Genomic DNA, 20,195 nt, shown 5'->3' on the forward strand with positions numbered 1-20,195 from the left:
TAAAGACATTAATAGCCTTTTATTGATGTTTATTTTAACTTTGAACGTTATTTGTACAGGTTCTTGCCCCTCTATTACAAGCCGCCATAGGTTACATACAAAGTGTGCATTTGGAATAGTTATGGGATCAGACAGCAAAGTGACATTAAGATAAAGCTGTTAAGCTGAAAAAATGTTATATAAATGTCAGAAACTCAAACCAAAATAAAATCTAGGCCAGAACTTAGCACCACTATCTACCATAGTACGTGAAGGCAAACTTGGATTGCGATGTCTTGATAGCTGCAAGCACGTGTGTTGCAAGTGATCTCGCATGGTCTCATTTATTGAAGTGATGTTTCTAGACCTCGTATCTTCATTGCGATATTGTGTGCACTGTGCCACAATCAATCAATCAATCAATCAATCAATCAATCAATCAATCAATCAATCAATCAGCCAATCAGTTTTATTTACCAGAAACAAAAGGAACACAGTAGTAATGCAGCAATTGCATGTGCTCAACGCACCTCGAGTTTTCTGTCGGATACCTCCAAAGGTGGGGGAAGTCTGCCTATAATGCTACAAAGAAATGCATGACAGATAGTGGGATCGAATCTCTTCTAGCATGGCAGCACAATGCTATAACCATTAGGCCACGATAGCATGCGTGCTTCATTCATGCCAAAGTCATTCTTTGTAACTCGTGGCATATGCATCAAGTGCCAGTTTCTCGTACTCTTCCCTCTTGACAGAAAGCACTTTCAGACGTTGTGTTAGACTGCATCGCCTTTGGGAGCGCCCTAAATTTCTAGACGGCATTGCATTTTTAGGCGGCCGACATTTTTCATCGGACGGATACCTACCACGTGTGTGAGATCCACCTATAATGCTATCGCATGAAACAAACATGCCCATGCTCTGCATACGCACACGAATGTGCACGTAGTTAATGCAGATGGTAGAGTGACTGCCCCGAGAAGCCATTGTTGCTAGGTACCCAAACTAGGACAAATCTTTCTTCAACTGTGAAGTTTGCTTTTCAAAGATGCTAAAATAGGTTCTTTTGTAGTGTCCTGCTGATGTCAGGGGGCTGGCAATCGGCTAAAAGAGAAATTTAGACATGCTGCTGTAATAGAGCTCTTGCTTGTACTGAACAGAGAAGCAAGCTATGCTTTACGTATTCTGAATTGGCTCCAGCACTCAAGCTTGTGGGGTCAAAAAACTTGTCAACCAAGGACACGACAGCACCATAGTGCAAGCTTACAAACAGAACAGGCCTTCATGGGACAGTCTCATGAAGCAACCAAGGGGAACGTGGTCAGTCTGCCTGCACCACTGTCCTGCTGCCAAAGAGGAGGAAACAAGTTCCTTTCGCATGCGAGTGATCCATGCTGTCAGGTGGCGCTAGCACCTGAACACTTGTGCCAGCTCTCATTGTAGCTGTGTACGAACAACATCAGACTCCCACCTTTGTAAGTACGGATCATGCGAGGAAGTTGAATGTCAGGAGTCACAACTGTTGTGCGGGCAAAACAAACATCGAGGGACATGACAGAGCCGGGCATCCTTACTAGTTCTGTGAATTAGCATCCATTCAGGCATGAACGAACTGCAATGCTTTCTTTTTTCCTGAGCTGCCTCGCCCCTAGATTCGGCCATGCTTTTTGTGCAAGCCATCATCTCGGCGATCCTGTCGACCCCGCTTAGCCCGGTCCTGGGTAGCGCCATCTTTTTCACCTCGTACGTCAGGCCAGTCAAATTCTGGGAGCGGGACTACAAGTAAGCAAGCATTCTCTCCCTCTTTCACTCTCACTCTCTTGTTTTTCGAACCTGGCTAGGTAAACTGCAGAATGCTTTTTCGGTGCAGCACTTGTTGATGCAATTTGCATGCGTGGTCTCTCCCACTTCCTTACAGCACCAAAAGAGTGGACCATTCAAACACACGGTTGTCATCGCAGCTGGAACGAAATCCAGGTAAGGAGGTTCCCCTGTCTTCCATGATGTGTCTGAGGCATAGCATACTCTGTCTGAGCACAACGTTGCTGGTTCAGGTTCCCGACCATGGCAGCCACATTTGGTTGGGGCGAAATGCAGTAATGCTTGAGTACTTGAACTTGCATTGTAGCTATAGAACCCCAGTTAGTCAAAATTTATCTGGAGCCCCCTACTACAGCATGCCTTATAGCCCATGTTCTCATCAGCAGCAGCAGGAGCCAGTCTACGTCCACTGCAGGATGAAGCCCTCTCCCACCAATCTCCAATTACCCGTCTCCTTATGCCTGCAAATTTCCTGACTTCATCGCATCACCTAATTTTGCTGCCATCCTCAACTGTGCTTACCTTCCCTTGGCACCCATTCTGTAATTCTAATAGACAATGCAATGCCCTATGCATTGCATGGCCTGTAAAACTCTGTTTTTATTACAATAGCCATTGTATGGACACTCTAGGCGCATTTTTGCTGTTGTCATCACCGTGATGTTCCGTATAAAGTTCAAGGGCAATAACACCGTTGCTGCGTGTCATATGCTGCATGTGCGAGTGAAAGCACGCGAGGGAAGCCGGCGATTGCGGCTCAATCTGGCACATGCGAAGGAGAAAGCGGAGAGCAAACGCACCGACTTCCAGCAGCAACTGCGCATTTCATAGCTGGACACAAGGGGAACTGACGATCGCGGCTCAATCTTGTGTGTCATATATGGAGGAACGTGGGGAGGTAATGCAGGGAGGCAGCATGGGAGGGAGGAGGGGTGGTTTCGACTCCACCACCAAATCTGTACTTTGGATGGCCGCACATAGTCACGCATGTCGTATCTTGATAGGGACCTGCAAATGGCTCATACTTCAGTGTGTGCTGTATTCTCGCCGCTCTTGGATTGAAGCTATAGAGCTCACGGATGTCACTTCGCTCGCTGTTGCTGCTGCGCTTGCTCACACCAGCGTCCAGCGTTTTGCAGCGAGTGTCTGCGCTCATCGAGTGTGATGTGTTCATGTTTGCTTTTGCACGCTGACATCACACTTGTTATTTCAGTTATTAAGTGACTGTTTCCAAGTTTATACGGCTGATAAAGCTACTATGCTTACTATGTATAGCTGTGCACTAATTTGCTATCTGAATTGATGCTTTACCTTTTGGGCGAAACTGTGAATTTTTTTCATTTTGATGTCAACTAGAATATCAGCTACTCCCCTTTGGTGTCTCATAGACAGCACCCACCTCCTATCTCTATGTTACCTGTCATTTTTCGTTCCATCTCTCGTTGCACGGTACTTCTCAAGCTTCTTTAGTCTTCATGTTTCTGCCTCATGTGTGAGTAGTGGTAGAGTCTACTGACTGTACACTTTACTTTTCAAGGATAGCGGTAAGCTGCGCCAGTCACGAGTTGGTAATGCTTGCCATATGCGTGCCACGCCATTTTTATTCTTGTATTTTCGTGATTGCAGTCTTGTGTGAGTGATAAACCTTGATGAACAATCTCTTGCACATATTCTGGAGGGTGACTGCCAATTGTAAATTCTCGTTCTCTAGCCAGGTTATTCGAGATCACCTTAGTCTTCTGTATGTTAATCTTCAAGCCTACCCTTTTACACACTGTGGTACTGAGATCCTTGGTCACTTGTTACAAGTCCTCTTCGTTATTGCTCATTATCATCATTATAGCATCATTGCTGTATCATTGCATCGTACTTCGTCAGCTTAAATTATTAATGCTGTGTTGCTCTTCAGCATCCTTTTAAAGAGACACTAAAGCGAAACAATAAATCAGTTCAGACTAATGAAGCATTATTTGAGAACCCTGCAGGCAGTACTTTCAAAAAAATCATTTGATTATTAAGTGAGAAAATGGAGGTCCAAGTATCAGTATTTGAATTTCGCGCCGAAACCCCAGCGCCAGTATGTCAGCGTGACGTCAGGGATTCCAAAGTATGTTTTCGCCTTTGGGCCGCGTTGGCTGAATAAAGGTTCCCGAAACTTGCCATGTTTAAAATTTGGTTCCTTTAGCACACAATGTAGTCAATCTGTACCGCTATATACAATTAGAAGGCCCTAGAAGATGCCATCAAAATCCAAGACGTCACAGCCCCCACGTGCGGGAACTCAAGTAGGCGTCGCCACCCGTATTTCGTTCTTGCACTTTTTCTGGCTTACCAAGCGTCTTAGCGTTGTAAGAGTGGTGTTTTCGGTGTTGTACCACGGTAATTTACTGATGCAGAAGAAATCAATCTTCACTTTAGTGTCCCTTTAAGCTCAGTGGCTTATTTGCCTTCGCCCAGGCTCGGATGACAACAATCTCAACTCGATTTTCTACGAGCACCTGACGCGGTCCCTGCAGCAGTCGCTGTACGGGGACCTGGCCCTCGGCCGCTGGGGCAACGTGACGCAGGGCGACTGCTTTGTGCTGGCTTCGGACAACCTCAACTGCCTGCTCCACATCATCGAGCTTGCCAATGGGCTCGTCACGTTCCAGCTCAGGGGACTCGAGTTCAGAGGTGGGTGGTGTTTGCCTGACCTGCCCGGACAGACCCGCCGGGGCTGCTCAGTGGCTATGGTGTTGGGCTGCTGAGCACGAGGTCGCGGGACCGAATCCCGGCCACGGCGGCCGCATTTCGATGGGGGCGAAATGCGGAAACACCCGTGTACTTAGATTTAGGTGCACGTTAAAGAACCCCAGGGGGTCGAAATTTCCGGAGTCCTCCACTATGGCGTGCCTCATAATCAGAAAGTCGTTTTGGCACGTAAAACCCCATCATTTAATTTTAATTTAATTTGACCTGCCTGAACAGCTGGGTGGCTCTGGGAAACCAGGGATGGCCAGGAGGTGCCATGGCTATTTTGATTGTCGAGCTTAATAAAGGGACGACACTGTCTAGTAGGGACATCACGAGAATGGAATATCTTGAGCAATAACTGGCATGAAAGGTCCAGTTTGCATCCACCCGAATGTAGCAAAAAGCTATGAAGGAAACCCACGCGAGTTTCTCAGATGTAACGCTTCAAAGTTGAGAAAAAATTCGTCCTGGTCTGGGATTTTTTATCATCAACTGTGGAGCAGTATGTCTGAGAAACCTGTATGGGTTTCCTTTGTAGCGTCATTCTACATTCGGGCGGATGAGAATTTTATCTTTCGTGAATACCTCCTCCGCCTTGTGGGATTCCGCAGAACTGATTTGCCAATAACGGACATGTTCCTGTACAGTCGAGCCACATGTAACAAAGCAACCATACCTAGTGACAGAATATGTAGCCACAAAAAGCGTAGGAAAAGTGAACTGTTATGTTTGAAATTGATGGTTTGACAACATCTTGCCTGGCCGGGAGGAAGCATATTGAACGAAAGAAATAGTAAAAAGCCCACCAAAACGGGAGGGTAATTACAATGTTTTGGCCATCATACTGAAGCCAAAACAACAGCCTCTATACGAAAGCCGAAACTTCTTAAAAGATTTTCCTTTTTTGGTCGGTGTTTCACTGATTCTTTTGTTCAACTTGTTATATTTCATTGTAATGTAATTGTTATAACTAACTGCCATGTAATTAAGATGCTACATTGCAATTAAACTTAACGATTAACTTCTCTTATGCTTTCTATGGCTTTGTATTCTGTGTATTCTGTCACTCGGTGCGGTTGCGACTCCTGAGTGGGAAAAAAAAAAGTCATATGTGCCAAGTATGTCATATGTGCACATGTTCTGTCTTATCTATTCGTTCTGGGACAGTGACTCTTCAAGAGCAATGTTACCAGTAAGCTAGCACTTTCAAAAAATTCATTCCAGTCCGCTGCTGACTGCATTTGACGCAGCTGAGCACACCCGCACGTGCCCTATCTCGAAAGCGATCTGCGATGGGGATAGGGTCGAGGTGCGCCGAGGGCTGACAGCTTTGTGTGCGCTGTGTCCTCGCCGCTTAGTTCGCGTTGAAGCGAGAGGCTGCATGAAGGTCAAATTGCTCGTTGCTGCTGCCGCGCTTCCTCACGCTGGCGTTTTGGCAGCGAGTGTCCACAGTCATTAAGTGAGATGTGTTATGATTGCATGTGCGCACGGTACACCATGCTCGTTAATTTATTTAGTGAGCGAATGTTTATGAGTTTATACAGCCAATAAAACTACTATCCATACTTCGTATAGATGTCTGTGCTTCGTATGGCTAATGATGCTTCGCCTTTCGGTTGAAGCTGTGACACACTTCTTTTTGTTTTATGCTAGGAGAATGCCAGCAAACTTGAGAGTAGGAAAAATCAAGAGGCAGACATAGACAAAGAGACAGGAAGGTGGCTGGTCTTTGTCTATGTCTGCCTCTTGATTTTTCCTACTCTCAAGTTTGCTGGCATTCTCCTAGCATAACCATGTACCAAATAGCCCAACAAGCCACTCTCATGAAATCTTCTTGTTTTAACTGTAAAAAAAAAAAAGAAACGCCTTACTCGTAATATACAAGTGCACGTGGAGAGGGTTATTTACGAGGCTGCTGCCATTTTTTTTTTTTTCATCCCAACAGGCACCTACTGCCAGCAGCGCGAGGTGGAGGCCATCTCGGAGGGCGTCGAGGAGGACGAGGGCTGCTGTTGCTGCGAGCCGGGTCGGCTGCCCCATCTGCTGTCGGCCAATGCGGCCTTTGGCCAACGCTGGCTCGCCTGGCAGGTGGCGGCCGCCCGCTACGTCCTCGAGGGCTACTCCATCTCGGACAACTCGGCCGTCTCCATGCTGCAGGTGTTCGAGCTGCGCAAGGCACTCGTTACCTACTACGTCAAGGTGCAGCCAACACTCTTTCTACCTCTGTTGCGAACGCGCAGATGTTTACTGTATTTGCCCGACTCTAATGCGTCTCAAAATCCATTGCACACCTTCTTTTGTAAAAAGAAAAGAAAAGTAGCACGCCGCTGATTTTCGTAATCGAAAGAAGATAGAAACCAGCAGAATTTACCTTCGTAGAAGGCAAATTCCTGCTCTATATCAACAATATCAGCATTTAATGAATACATGCCTTTACCAAATAGTGTATACGTATTACAAAAATATTTTTGTGTTTAATGCCACTTAATATTAACAGGATTAAGTGTATGCAGCTTCTACAGCCTTTCATGCAATCTGCGTATGCTCAAATGCATGTCAGTGTACTTAAGAAGCCCATCTGAGCATCTATTGCTCTCGACTAGCTTACCAGAATTCTTGCTTCCAACATAACGTCTTCCAGTCTCTGTAGTGTGGACAGGAGCTCTCTGCACCCTTGTGTGCCTTACTTCCTAATAATTTGACGGTCAGTGTTAACAGCAGTAGGCAAACAAGGTAAGCTGAATTTCCAGTTCAACGTTTCTACATGGGGGATCAGGTCAACGGGGTTGTTGCACTTATTACACATAACCCTCTTACTAAAATGCCGGCTCCAGACTGAGGCCTCCCTTGTTCTGCCACTGTTAATCACTTCATCTCCATTTTTCTGTCAAGGTGTTGTTTCCAGTGTGTGTGGTGCTTTCCTTTGCAGGCCATAGTCTACTACACGGTCACGTCTAGTCATCTGGAGGAGTGGCTTGCCTTGCCAACGGTGAGGGACGCACTGCACCCGACCTTGGACAGGAATTACACGGATGTGGACCCTGTGTTCAACATGAACATCGACGAAGACTATGATTTTCGGGCCTCGGGGATCTCACGCAACTCCTTCTGCAACGTGTACCTCGACTGGCTGCAGTTCTGCATTGCTCGGTCTGGAAAGGTGACACAGTATTCTTAACCATGCATGCTTCTGATCATCAGTTAAAACAGTTGTTTCTTGGCTGGGCTGGCAACTGCTTCTACGAAGGCCCTTTGCTTTTAACTAGTCTGATAAGGTGTGCTCGAAAGGGCTTGCCTTGTGCAGATGGATGCATGAGAATGTATGTACGGTGGACTCTCTTTAAAACGTACCTCAAGGGATCCAGGGAAATTGGTTCCATTTATCAGGAGTTCCATTTACTGAGAGACAAAGCTGGATACAATCGCACGACTACAAAGCCAACCAGCCAGGAGGATGGCGTTCTGCTGAAGCGATTTCCGTTTATCGAGATTCCACTGTAGTTGGAAAGGTACTGGCTGTAGGTGTTGTGGGGTGGTTTCACTCTGTCATTGGCCATTATCACCGTTGACTACCCTGGCTGATCGTTACTAGAAACAGTTTTACTTGAGTGGGTGTTGCTTCCATTAAGACCCTTTTAGCAAGTCTAATATGAACTCGAAGGGCTTGCCTTGTGCGTTTAGATGCACTTGAATGTATGTATTGTATAGAAAAATGTGGGCTGTTTGGTGTTTTGTGATTTGCCTGCTTTGTGCAGTTACATGCACTTTAATGTCTGCAGCGTATGGAAAAATGCGGTTGGTGAAATACGGTTTACTTTATGATTGACCATTAGTTATCATGATTGACTGATCATTAACTGGTGAATGGCTAAATCAACTTTTACATGACTGGGCTGGGTGCTGCTTCAATCGAGGCTTTTTGCTTTAATCAGTCTGATAAAATGTACTTGAAGGCTCGCCTTGTGCAACTGCTTGCATGTTAATGTCAGCAGCGTTTACAAAGATGCAAGCTGTGTGGTATTTTGTGGGGAATTGCTGTATCATTGGCTCTGAAACTGTCTCGCAGCAGCACGAGTTACATTGGTGTTTCTGTGAATTCGCTCCACTGTTAGGCTTGAATTACTACATGACAGACCGCCGCTGTCATCTGGGCACTCTCTCCTGCATGTCATTATATCTATACCCTAACTGTGCTTAGCAGCTCATTGATATTAACTGTCGTAGTGGTCATACATGCTCGAAAGGTAACATGAGTGCCTATCATCGTGATCGCGTGACAGGTTGCGGCTGTCTGTAATGACTGCCGCTGTGTTCATATTGACTTGGCCAGTTGCACTTGAATGGCAGTTGGTAGCAATTCCCATGTGGGTCATAGGATCAAAATCAACTATTTCCACTTGAATGACAATAATGCCACTGGGTGATAGCGTGAACAGAAGAATTGGGTTCCCCGTTTGGCACACTTGTGTCAACAAAACAGAAGAACTGTCAAGTGACTACAATGAGTCGAACATTGTGAGCCATCTGTCGAATGAAAATGCAGTGCTCAAGTCCGTTTGCCATTTGTGTGTGTGTCCTTTTACATTTCCAGGGCAATCAGTAGCGTGTGTAGATTAAGAAATGAACTGCGCTTTTTATATTGTGTGTACAGTCTGATAGAAATGCCTGCTTTGCTATCAAATTAGTGGCATCACAGTTTGACACAGCAAGCAGATCATGTGAGAGAACTATGACACGGTTTTGACAATTCTGTCACTGCAAAAAGGCGAAGCAACGCACGCGTAGCAATGCTAAGGTCCGCCACGCCGAGTACTTGAATTTGCTCAGCCTGTTTGCAAAATTGATGTTGATATTCCCAACTACCGTGGAAGTCACGTGGACTTGCTTAGCTACTGGTGCTTGAATGAAAATGTGAACAGCCGTCGTGGTGGGTCAGGAGGCTGCCATCTTCTCTTGTATCAATCAACCCAAATGCTTTTCCGTTTGTAGAAATGGTAAAAATTACAGCATTGTTGACCTGCCATGCTGTATGGACTTGCGTTGGTCATTTTTGCCTGATTTGACATTTGTAAACTAGAGCTAGAGAATTGGTTACGACACATTTTGAAGGCAGCTTTGTTTTTCTGCCCTGTTCCAGAGCCTTGAGCACGATCGAAACTCTCTGGTCGTGTCACTGTGCTTTTCGTTGAGCCTGCTGGCACGGCGAGCTCTGGGAACTGCATCGCACAACTCTTTCTCAAGGTCAGTGACCTTTTGCTTGAGGCAGCAGCCTTGGTGGCACGACACAATCTTAACTTTTGTTTTCTCATCGCTTGCATGTAGGCATTACCCCTGCTTGTGTCTTTTGTATTTGCCTGTCCTCTGCATTTCGTGTATTCTCGTCCTCTTATTGTTTGGTGCTGTACGTGCACAAACAACGCAGTGCATATTAGTTTGATGAAATTGACGTTCAGATCAGTTGGGCCAGGCGTGTCCGGTGACCATTTCTAAATTTGATTAAAAAAAGAATGTTTGTGGCACGAGTATCTAGAAAAATGCAGTTGGTCTTTGTGACGAAGAAAAAAATATCTGTCTTCACGAAAAAAATATGGAAGTGCCCGGTGATGCGTACTCCAGGGTAGCGTATCGTACTGCTGCCGAGTAGTAGCGACACCTGCTTATCGAAGCTCGACCGACGTTACTTATTGGGTAGCGTGGCGTTGTCGGTGGGCTGCAGGCATCCGGTAGACCATGGCGACCAGGTAAGGACGCGACGATTTCTAGTGTGAAACTTGCACGGTTTATTCAAAGGTTGATGAAAGAAGAGAAGAGAATGAAGTGATCAAAAGTACATTTCGGAGCCCCTCAAATAGGCTCTCTACAATCGTGGGAGGGATTTTGCTTCCATCGACGTCACGTGACCCGACACAGAAAGAGGGCCCCTCATTCTCTGGTTATACCAAGCCTGCTGCAAGGAGGAGAGTGTCCTGCCTCCTGGAATTGTAGGCGCTTGTCCGTCTCTTTTGCGCGTTGCGGGTTCATGGAAGTACTCCTGTAGAGTATGACCGTTCAAGAAAAGGGGCCCTCTAAAGTCGCACACACACACACAAAAGAGGCCTGTAAACATTGCGGGGCTTCCACCAGACACTTGAAATGGTCATGGTGAATTAGGAAGTCACGCTTCATGTGACGAGGCATGGTGGGTGAAGGTCGGCTGAGAGAAAGTCCTTTCTGCATGAGGTGCAGAACGCCAACCGTGGCAGGAGAACTCATGCCTCATTTCGACGAAGAAGGTCGGGCGAGAGAAGGTCGGGTGAAAATCCTTTCTGCACGTAGTGCCAGACGCTAGCCGTAACACCGGACTGCCAGACATGCTTTTTGTAAATTTTGCCGAATCCCCGTTTTGGGTAGCTTCCAAAGAGGAGGTGCTGTGGCTAGGGCTATAAAAATATTGAATGATAGAGTGTGGGTCAATAGCATCGATTCTCAGTCATTATTACAGAGATGACTGCTATGATGTGGAGAAAAAAAAATTTAGGAAAAATTAAACATTGCACAGTGTTAGTCAAGGTCGAGATTCTTTTTCTCCGTATCTGCGAAGAGCACGGTTTTCAAATTTTGTCGCCTGTTGCCATGAAAGATGCTGAAATTTAAGGTAAATATTTTTACCCCAGGCAACACTGAAAATTCACGAGAATTGCTCAAGTTTAGGCCTATTGTTAAATTACTAGGGGTGTGTGAATACTGAATAGCGGTAGATTTTGAATCAAATCAAGAAAGAAAGCCAAATCGAATCGAATATCGGAAAAGGTAAAGAAACCTTTATGCTTCCGAATTTTGTGTAAGAAGCACAGTGCTCCACATAATCAGGAGGGTAATCACAAGAATCTTGCTAGCTATTAGTAACTTAGGTGCCTATGAATGGAGATGTGTAGTATAGCATAGTACAGTATTGTAGGGTGAGCGCTGCATCTAAGAACTTCTTTCTTTTCTGAGTAGATTTGGGTGACACTTCCTGATTTATGTATTTGCATGTGCTAATTTAAGAAATATATTCAGTTTCCTTGCAGACTTGATAACTTTCATTCCAGAAATTCGTAACTTGCTTGGTGATGAGCCAGTTACTAAACTATATATGGTGTAATAAAAATTTACACATAAAGTGGATATTGAATTATCAGAATATGGAGTGATGTAAGAATGAGTGCTCTAGACTAATTTAAGCCAAAGTTTTAGCATGTCAAACTTTTTAACGTATGAACCCTTAGTAACACCAAGGCCAAACGGTTAGTTTTTTGAAAGTTTCTGTCAGAATATCTGTTTATATTATATGCTTACTGCAATCTCTGGTTCGCCGCCTTTTTGAAAAAAGGAAACAATTATATTGCAATGGGAGAAGTAGAACCCAAGATATCATCACCCCAAACCGGTGACACTGCCAGAAATGCTGCCTTGAGAAAATGACACACACGGCGTTGCTGCTTGTATGTGTGGCATTTTTTTCTTTGTCCTGTTCTTCCGTGCTGTGCTTGTTTTGCCATGAATTACAAACCTGCCCAATCCTCTGCCCTTTGCGACCACATTCTCACTACCAGGTTCATGCGACTTGGCTTTTTTTCTTTTCAGCAGCGTGGACCTTCTGCTGTACGGCCTGCACGCACTGTTCAAGGGTGACTTCCGCATCACGTGCGTCAGGGACGAGTGGGTCTTCCAGGATATGGAACTCCTCCGACGAGTCGTTGCACCCAGTGTACGCATGGCCCTCAAATTGCATCAGGTGGGTAAACGAGCAAAGCATTCGAATCTCTTTGTGGAGTCGAGTCTTTCGGCTTCCCTTATTCTTTTTTTTGGCACGGTACGTTATTTCGAAGGTTTGCGCACTCTCTTTACCTTGTGAGGGTGAGTCCGCGTGGAACAATTTCTGGCTCGAGCAATTTTTATTTATTTAGGTACCTGCTTCGTATATTCAAATGCTCTGCAGGATCACTTCCTCTCTGCTGAGTACGATGACCATGCGACGCTGTACGATGCCATCAGCAACTATGAGAAGAACCTCGTCATCTCCCACGAAGCTGACCCAGCCTGGCGAAACGCAGTACTGTCAAGCGTTCCATCGCTTCTGGCTCTCCGGTGAGTTGGCCTTTTGTGGTCGCTGTTGCTGTTGCCTAGTTTTCGGCTTGCTTGTCGAGAAGTGGTCATTGCTGAAGCACACAGTCATTAACATCTGAGTCGAGCATTCTCTCTGCGGCTTGAGCTCTCTGAACTTGTCATTGTCTAAGATATGAAATTCTCGAGTTGCATCGTAAGAAATGTTGGAAAGTCTTCTGACGCACATGAGTTCTGGTAGGCGACCCTTTCCTGATCGTTACTTGGTCTAAATTGTTTCTCTTCATTATGCAGTGACATCTGTTGCAAGCCAAAAGTGGCATGCAATTCGCCATACAAACGAATGCAGTGCCAATTCTGGATGCCAGTGATTATTAACTCTTTAACCAATGGCATCAGTGGTTGGCCCTAGCACAAAAGTTTATGGAGCACTAGATTTGAAAGAAGATAACTTTCTTTTTTTTTGTCAATATATTTCTGTGTGGCTTGAAATGTGGAGAGAATAGTATGTCCATGTGTTGCCAACTTATTGCTTGCCTAAATTCCATGCTGTGGGACAAAATGGCAAGTAAATTATTTTTTTTTCACAAATTCTATGCTTTGAAAATGTCTACAGTTGGCTGTGCTTATGTCCCCTGCATGCGAGGTGTACTAGAATAACAAGGAAACTTGAGGAGAAGCTAGGGACCGCATACTGAGCAATGAAAGATGCAGTGATAGGTGTAACTTTAGAAAACTGGAAGACAGTGCTGGGAATGACAGAGCAAGCAAAGGTGGCCAATACTCTACCTGATAATAAGAGGGAAAAACTTGGTTGGACAGGTGATGTGATGCATGGAGCAGATAACAATTGATTAGGGTAAAGGATTAGAGCAACAGGATTGGGTGCCAAGTGTAGGAAGATGCATTCAATGATGGCAGAGAGGTGGGTGGTGTGATGAAATTACGACATTTGCAGGCCTGTGGTGGGGCCAGCTGATGCAAGATGGGAATAATTGGAAATTGCTGGGAGAGGCCTTTTCCTGCAGCGGACATACGCCTAATGATGTTGGTAATGATAGGCTGTAAAAAGCAGTGTGCATGGCTCTTTCAAGCTTTTGAGTGGCACTCGAACTGTAATTTGTGCAATTGGGGTGCGATTGGCATAATTAAGGCACCTGTTGCTAGGCCATTTAAGCCTGCTGCTGCCTGCCACGATGTGCCAGAAACCCCGTGCTTCGATTACGCAGGCACGTCTTTGACGACAGCTCAGATGACTACAAGATCATCATGCTGAACAAGAGGCAGCTCAGCTTTAGGGTGATCAAGGTCAACCGCGAGTGCGTCCGCGGTCTGTGGGCGGGACAGCAGCAGGAGCTGGTGTACCTGCGTAACCGCAACCCGGAGCGCGGCAGCATCCAGAACGCCCGCCAGGCACTGCGCAACATCATCAACTCGTCATGTGACCAGCCCATCGGCTACCCCATCTACGTGTCGCCGCTGACCACGTCATTCCTGGAGACGTCAGACCAGCTGTGCGGACTAATTGGGGGACCCCTCAGCATTTCGCGGTTCGGTGGCGCCCTCCTGGGGTTCTGGAACCGGTCAGTGTCATTTGAATTTATTAAGTGAGGTTTGAGAACTTGGAAAGACACTTAACGCTAACGCTGAATCAATAAAGAAGGTCAGGGTCTATATTCTCTGAAGGTTTCTTAAGCTAAAGCTGTTGACAAGACCAGGTGCCAGCAGTCATGACAGTGGACACATTATGGCAGAGGCCGGCCAATAGCAAAGACAACTTGCGAATGGAAAGCTTTGTAAATTTGGCCCCGTGGTACTAGAGGTGTGTAAATAGTGAAATTACCTAATCGAATCAAATTCGAATCTCAAATATTTTCTTCCTTTTAATGTAACTAAAGAAATAAAGCCAGGAAAAATGAAAAAACAAAACAAAAACTGATGTATTCAGTACAGGTATTGCTATTTGTAAGTACATTCAAAAGGATAGTTTACGTTAGATAACTTGCGATAGTTTCAAGTTATTTCGGAATGTGCACTTTAAGCGGCCGGTGTGCCATGTAAATCAGCCCTATTCTATTTTTTTTAGACAGTCATAGCAACTGCACATATTTGGACATAATTTAATATTCAAAGACATTGAAGACCAAATTCTCAAATGAAACACCCTGATTCAAACAGATCTGTTTGATTTCTATCAAAACTTCCAATATTCACACAACACCCCCATAGATATGCAATCTGGAAATTTTGCAGCATTGCTTTTAAGCCAAGAGATGACCTATTTGCAAGGTAAATAATGACTTAAGGGGCATTGTTTCACAGTTCAGATAGCCCATGACGGACGGAGGGAGCTTACGCAGTTGTGCCGCCTGTTTTGGAAGCCATGCTCTGTTGTGTGCTTGTGCCAGCCATGATTCGAATGGTTCGAAATGATTAGAAAAATTTGCCAACAGGGCGATTTGAAGAGGCAGCACCAGCGTCGTCTCCTCCCATAGCTAAATACAGCAAGGTTGGGTAAACTATGTTTTCTTGTATGTTGAAAAAAGTGTAGCTAACATTTGTACTGCTGGTGGTTGGCCGTAAATTACGATCTACGAGCGGGACACATTACACATCCTGGGAGCAGGAGCCATATCTTACGTTTATGCAATTTACGTCATTTTATTCTGTTCTTGGCAAAAGTTGTGCTTTGAACATATCAAAGCTATGAGCTATGAAATGTATATTTAACTTGCAAAGGTAATCTGTTGGAAGCCACCTGAGCTGTAAGCAACACCGTGTTTGTTGTACGTGTCCCTTTCGCTTCCGTCCTGTCGCTATCGTGCTTTGCACGTCTAAATATAAATTACCGACTTGTCCAAATTCATACTCTCTTAGCCTAACCAATCACTTTAGTCTGACCTAATAGGCAAGTGTCACCAATTTTCCTTTAGCTCTTCTTTAACGCCTTACTTTATCAATTTTTATTTTCTTGTGAAAAAAGTTAGACAAGCCCTTGCTTAGGCCAGGTAGGCCTAAAAGAAATGTAACTTTAAAAAAAATGCCTGGTTGCAATATTGTGAACCAAAGTTGTGTGTAAGATATATTATACAGCATGCAGTTATGCGTATATGTAGTTTATGGCCATGCAGAAACACGTCTGAATGGCAGATAGCTTGCAAAAATATCAGAACCACTGAAAAAGCTTGAAATATTACTTTTAAGTAAGGAGTGCATTTATTGCAGTTCCAGCTAGTACAAGTTTCCTTAAAATTTGGTGATGTCATCTTTGATTGAACAATTTATAGCTTCAATATCTGGGCAGGATCATCTTTAGACTTTGTTGTTATGCCAACTTTTGCTTTGCATAGTTAGGAACTTCAACCAACTTCAAGCCAAAACATAACCTTTTTTCTCTTCCTCAAAAAGTTATTGGTTTCTGCTATTGTTATTAGCTCTAATCACCATATATCAATGTAGTCGTTACTATACACATCTTCGCTGGTCATCCACCTTCACAGAGTGGAATGGCACTGAATGTTATCTTTTTAAACATTTTGCGTGTCGTGTGGCAAGCTGCCACCATACATTTCTTGAAGAAAGAGCTCAAAAGTTATTTCCTGTGCTACTGTTGCTTATGTATTCTTTTCTAGAAAGCACACAGATTCCAGGTAAATACACAAGATTGTCTTTCTGTTCGATTCCGTTATGTTAGAAGTAGTTGCTCTATGTGTATCATATATGGTGCACTATTCATTCTGCTGAGGCTGTTTTCTATAGTTTGATTCTTCATTGCAAGCATTTGCCACTGTGCTTTTTCTTTTTGTTGGCAGCCTCAAGATAAGATGTGGCGAGGGCTGTTCGAGCGGTGGCACGGCCATTCAGGACGACAACATCTTTGACTACACCATGGCGGGCTCCCTGTCTGGAAGCATCTCGAGAGGTAAGTTGAGTGGCTCCCGCGTCTTTCTGATGCACTGTGTCGTCAACGCTTTTGTACGCTCGACTTCTTCCCTCTCCTTTTTTGCTTTTTTTTAAGATGCTTTGTCGCACATTCCCCCCCTCTTTCTACAGGTGCGTACGTAAGTTTTTCATTCCCCGCTTGTCGACAGGCGAGCAACGCTTCTTTTAGTACGCTTCGTTTGTTCCACGCACCGTTCTAGACGTCTTGCGCTGACGCCGTTTGACGTGTGTGTTCATTGGCTCGTACGCACGTCTTCCGCGTGCTTTTCTGGCTCATCCCAGGCATCTCGGGCAGCGTGCGATACCAGTTTGTCAACCAAGTGGAAGACAGCGTGTAGTACCCTCTGCTGTCGCCCCTTCTGTTTTCCTCCTTGTAGGTGAATTGGAAGGTTTGTGGAGGCAGAGTCCAACCTGGCAGGCAAGTCTGAAATTAAGTAGCGCAGAAGCAAGAAGTAGGGCTTCTTTTGTTTTGTTCTTTTCAATTTTCACCTACCCAAGGGGCCTCTCACCAGGTTTGGGCATTCCAGATAAGCAATTGTGGTGTGTAGATTGTGCGGGGACGATCGTGTCTGCAATGCGCTACACTGATGTATGCTGTGAATAGCCAAATGCACTCGAACCTTAATATAACAAGTGTGGCTACAACAAATATCAGGTGTTGGCTTCTTATGATATGACTAATAAAAAAATCAGGCCCCCCGGGTAAACGCCTTCCTTTGTCATTTATTACATAACGAGGGTCTCGAATCCGGCAACATTGATGCCTTCAGGTTGCATGTTTGAGTTTATTGACCAGTGGCCTTCACCCAAAAAATCATGTTCTTGTGACGCCTGCGGCAAAAAGGACGTCTAAAGCGTTGCCAGGGGGGCAGCTAGCTGCAAGCTTTGCGAAATTACCACGTCTGCCACCAAGGTCTGTGAGTGGTGGTGCTGGCTAACACTTCCGGGGTTCTACTAGGAAACATCAATACCCAAGAAAGTGGATGGGGAAACGGCGCCGCGGTAGCTCAATTGGTAGAGCATCACACGCGAAATGCGAAGGTTGTGGGTTCGGTCCCCACCTGCGGCAAGTTGTTTTTTCATCCACTTTAATTTCCACTACGTTATCGTTTCTTCATTTCATTTATTAAGCACAAGTAATTTCCCCTATGTTGTTTTTGGTGTCAGTGTTTGTTGGCTCTTATGATATGACTAATATTAAAAATCGGGCCCCTCGGTTAAACCCCTTCCTTTCAGGTATAACTAAGTAAATCGCAAATCATATTGACCGCAAAAAAGACGGGGACAGAGGAAGAAAACACATAAACAGCACCGGCGGTAACTCTAACTAAGTAACTCTAACATATTTCTCCCCAATGTCAGCATGTAATGAATACATGCATATAACCAATGCTGTGTATAACCAAGATACCTTCATGTTCTATGTGCCTTGGTTGTAACGAGGCTCCACTGTCCTCACTTCATTCTTCTCTTCGAAGGAGGCATCCCAGCTGCACATAAGATATTTGTTTTTGTACTCTTATATGCTTCTATATATTGTTAAGTGTGCTTGTTTATGCATTCTATGACTTGTTACCGATCAAATAATTGTTATATCTCTGAAAGGCCCTCAGGGTATGTAAGTAAATAAATGAATAAGTAAAGATGACTTTACGTGTAGTGCTTATCTCTGTCACACGCATGCCATGTGAAGCACACAAGTGGCCAGTAGTAGCGAGAGCAACTTGTGGGTTCCCACGAAACGTAGTGTGTTCTGTGAATGCGCCATCCAGAATTTTTCCATGCCTCTCCCAAATTTTTCATAGTTTTCAAATTCGGGCTCGTTGTTAGATTTCGCAAAAGTTGTGTCAATTCTGTTCTTGAAAAAAGTTGAGGGTGTTCTTAAAGATTTTGGGGAGGGCAACATCGCAACGAATGCGTACAAAAAAATAAATAATTATGGTTCTTTCACCACACTCGTGTGGGGCATTGCAAGACACCTTCTACCAGAGGGGTACTTACTTTGAATGAACTAAGACAAGTTCCCGAAGCAGGCCATGTTGGCAGCAGTAGAGTCACTGTGATCAAAAATGTATGCGATGCCTTTTGGTCTCTGCTGTTTCAAGTCTTCTGCTGCTTGGCTGCCGTGTCTAAAGGTAAATCATCGTTAAAAAACAGCCTATGTATCCCACAACGCTTTTGCACTCAGGGCAAACAAAGAAAATGCCTGCTAGTCCCCCATTCTTCCTCCCCGTCCTCTCGTATCTGTGAGATTTTTAATAATATTTGAAACTGAGGTTGGCGGGTATGAAACTGTCCTAAAGATTATTGCAGCAGAAAGCTCCCTGAATGACCGTTAACAACCTAATAAAGCAAAGCTTTGTTTGCCCATCGTCCCATCGTTTCGTCTAGTTTGGTTAGCCGGTCAATTGGTTGGTCGCTGGTACTCGGATTCTCGCTGATAAGAGTCTTTAAAAAACAAATGAAGAATGAAGTGCATCCAGTAGCAGGATTCAAGCCTCGGGCCCCGTGCAGCAGCCCGATACTCCAACTGTTAGGCCACAATCACATGTATACATCTCTCATTCCAACAGCAACTAACTCTTTTATATGGTCACCACGTGTCGGTTGTGATAACCATTTCCATGCTTGGCACCTACCCATGGGGGCTTGCCCAAGTAGCTAGCAATGCATATTGTGCCAACGCCCTCTATACATCAGATGATCGCCACATGTTGTTTATGATTTCCATACCACGGCACAAATCCAAAATGGGGGATTGGCAAAGGGGTCGAATCATTTAAAGCGTATGTACCTACATATGTATAAATTTAAAATGTAGCTACCATTTTAAATGTATGTAGAAACGTACCTTTCTGTGGCTTCACCACAGTACCCTCTCGTCTGCTGTAATTAACTGTGACCTCCCCCCCCCCCCCCTGCAACAGCATTGGAGAAACTACAGGGCTTACCTTTGTACTAACCTGCAACAGTCCAGAGGGGATTTAGATGGAATGGTAGAAGGGAGATGGTGCATTTCAACTGGGGTGAAATGCAACAGATTTCCACAGTGCGTGGGATCTTTTTTTCCACTTTGACACTCCTAATGGTAACACATTAAAAGTAAGAAATGAAGAAATACAAGCCAATATAACATTTGGCACCTTTCCTAGTGCCAAAGACGCAAGAATGAAATGGGCAAATTTATAGCATTTCATTAACTGCTTACGGAAACTTTCTTTGCTTCACATAGATTCCAACATGTGCATTGGATCTGCGTAATCTTTGCATCACCAATATTTACGACAGGGCCTGGTGAGGGGCCCTTTAAGGTTGCTTGGTTGCGTGTGTGAGAGAGACAAACATTTTGTGTAACGGATCTATGGCATCTAGCATTGCCTTCATTACTATGAGTTCTCACCAGGCACAATTATTGTCGCAGCCAAGTATTTGCGTTTGGCCCATGTTTCGGGCTGAGGACAGAACACACTCTCAATCTATTTTCTGCTCTCAACTCAACCTATGCAAGCGATTTAGAATTTACAGTGATGAAGTTGATGCTACTCATGGTCTGCATCATCGTTGCATATATACAGCAGGTGATTGCGCATGTAAGCTTACGTATAGGGCAGTTTTAGGTACTGGTCGAGTTTCCG

At 44.7% G+C, this 20,195-nt stretch overlaps 1 protein-coding gene across 1 annotated transcript in view; it reads left to right on the plus strand.

Annotated features, from left to right (window-relative positions):
• Window positions 1-20,195, plus strand: part of pcx (pecanex) — a 78,152-nt gene that overhangs the window by 53,228 nt on the left and 4,729 nt on the right. Inside the window, exons 28-37 of the mRNA XM_070527255.1 lie at window positions 1,632-1,761; window positions 1,898-1,956; window positions 4,258-4,473; window positions 6,479-6,732; window positions 7,463-7,693; window positions 9,671-9,774; window positions 12,139-12,289; window positions 12,494-12,642; window positions 13,848-14,201; window positions 16,431-16,540. Coding sequence (XP_070383356.1) covers window positions 1,632-1,761; window positions 1,898-1,956; window positions 4,258-4,473; window positions 6,479-6,732; window positions 7,463-7,693; window positions 9,671-9,774; window positions 12,139-12,289; window positions 12,494-12,642; window positions 13,848-14,201; window positions 16,431-16,540 — 1,758 coding nt within the window. The remainder of the gene's footprint in view (window positions 1-1,631; window positions 1,762-1,897; window positions 1,957-4,257; window positions 4,474-6,478; window positions 6,733-7,462; window positions 7,694-9,670; window positions 9,775-12,138; window positions 12,290-12,493; window positions 12,643-13,847; window positions 14,202-16,430; window positions 16,541-20,195) is intronic.

This window comes from Dermacentor albipictus, chromosome 10 (genome assembly GCF_038994185.2).
Source record: "Dermacentor albipictus isolate Rhodes 1998 colony chromosome 10, USDA_Dalb.pri_finalv2, whole genome shotgun sequence".
In the NCBI taxonomy this organism is placed as follows: domain Eukaryota; kingdom Metazoa; phylum Arthropoda; class Arachnida; order Ixodida; family Ixodidae; genus Dermacentor; species Dermacentor albipictus.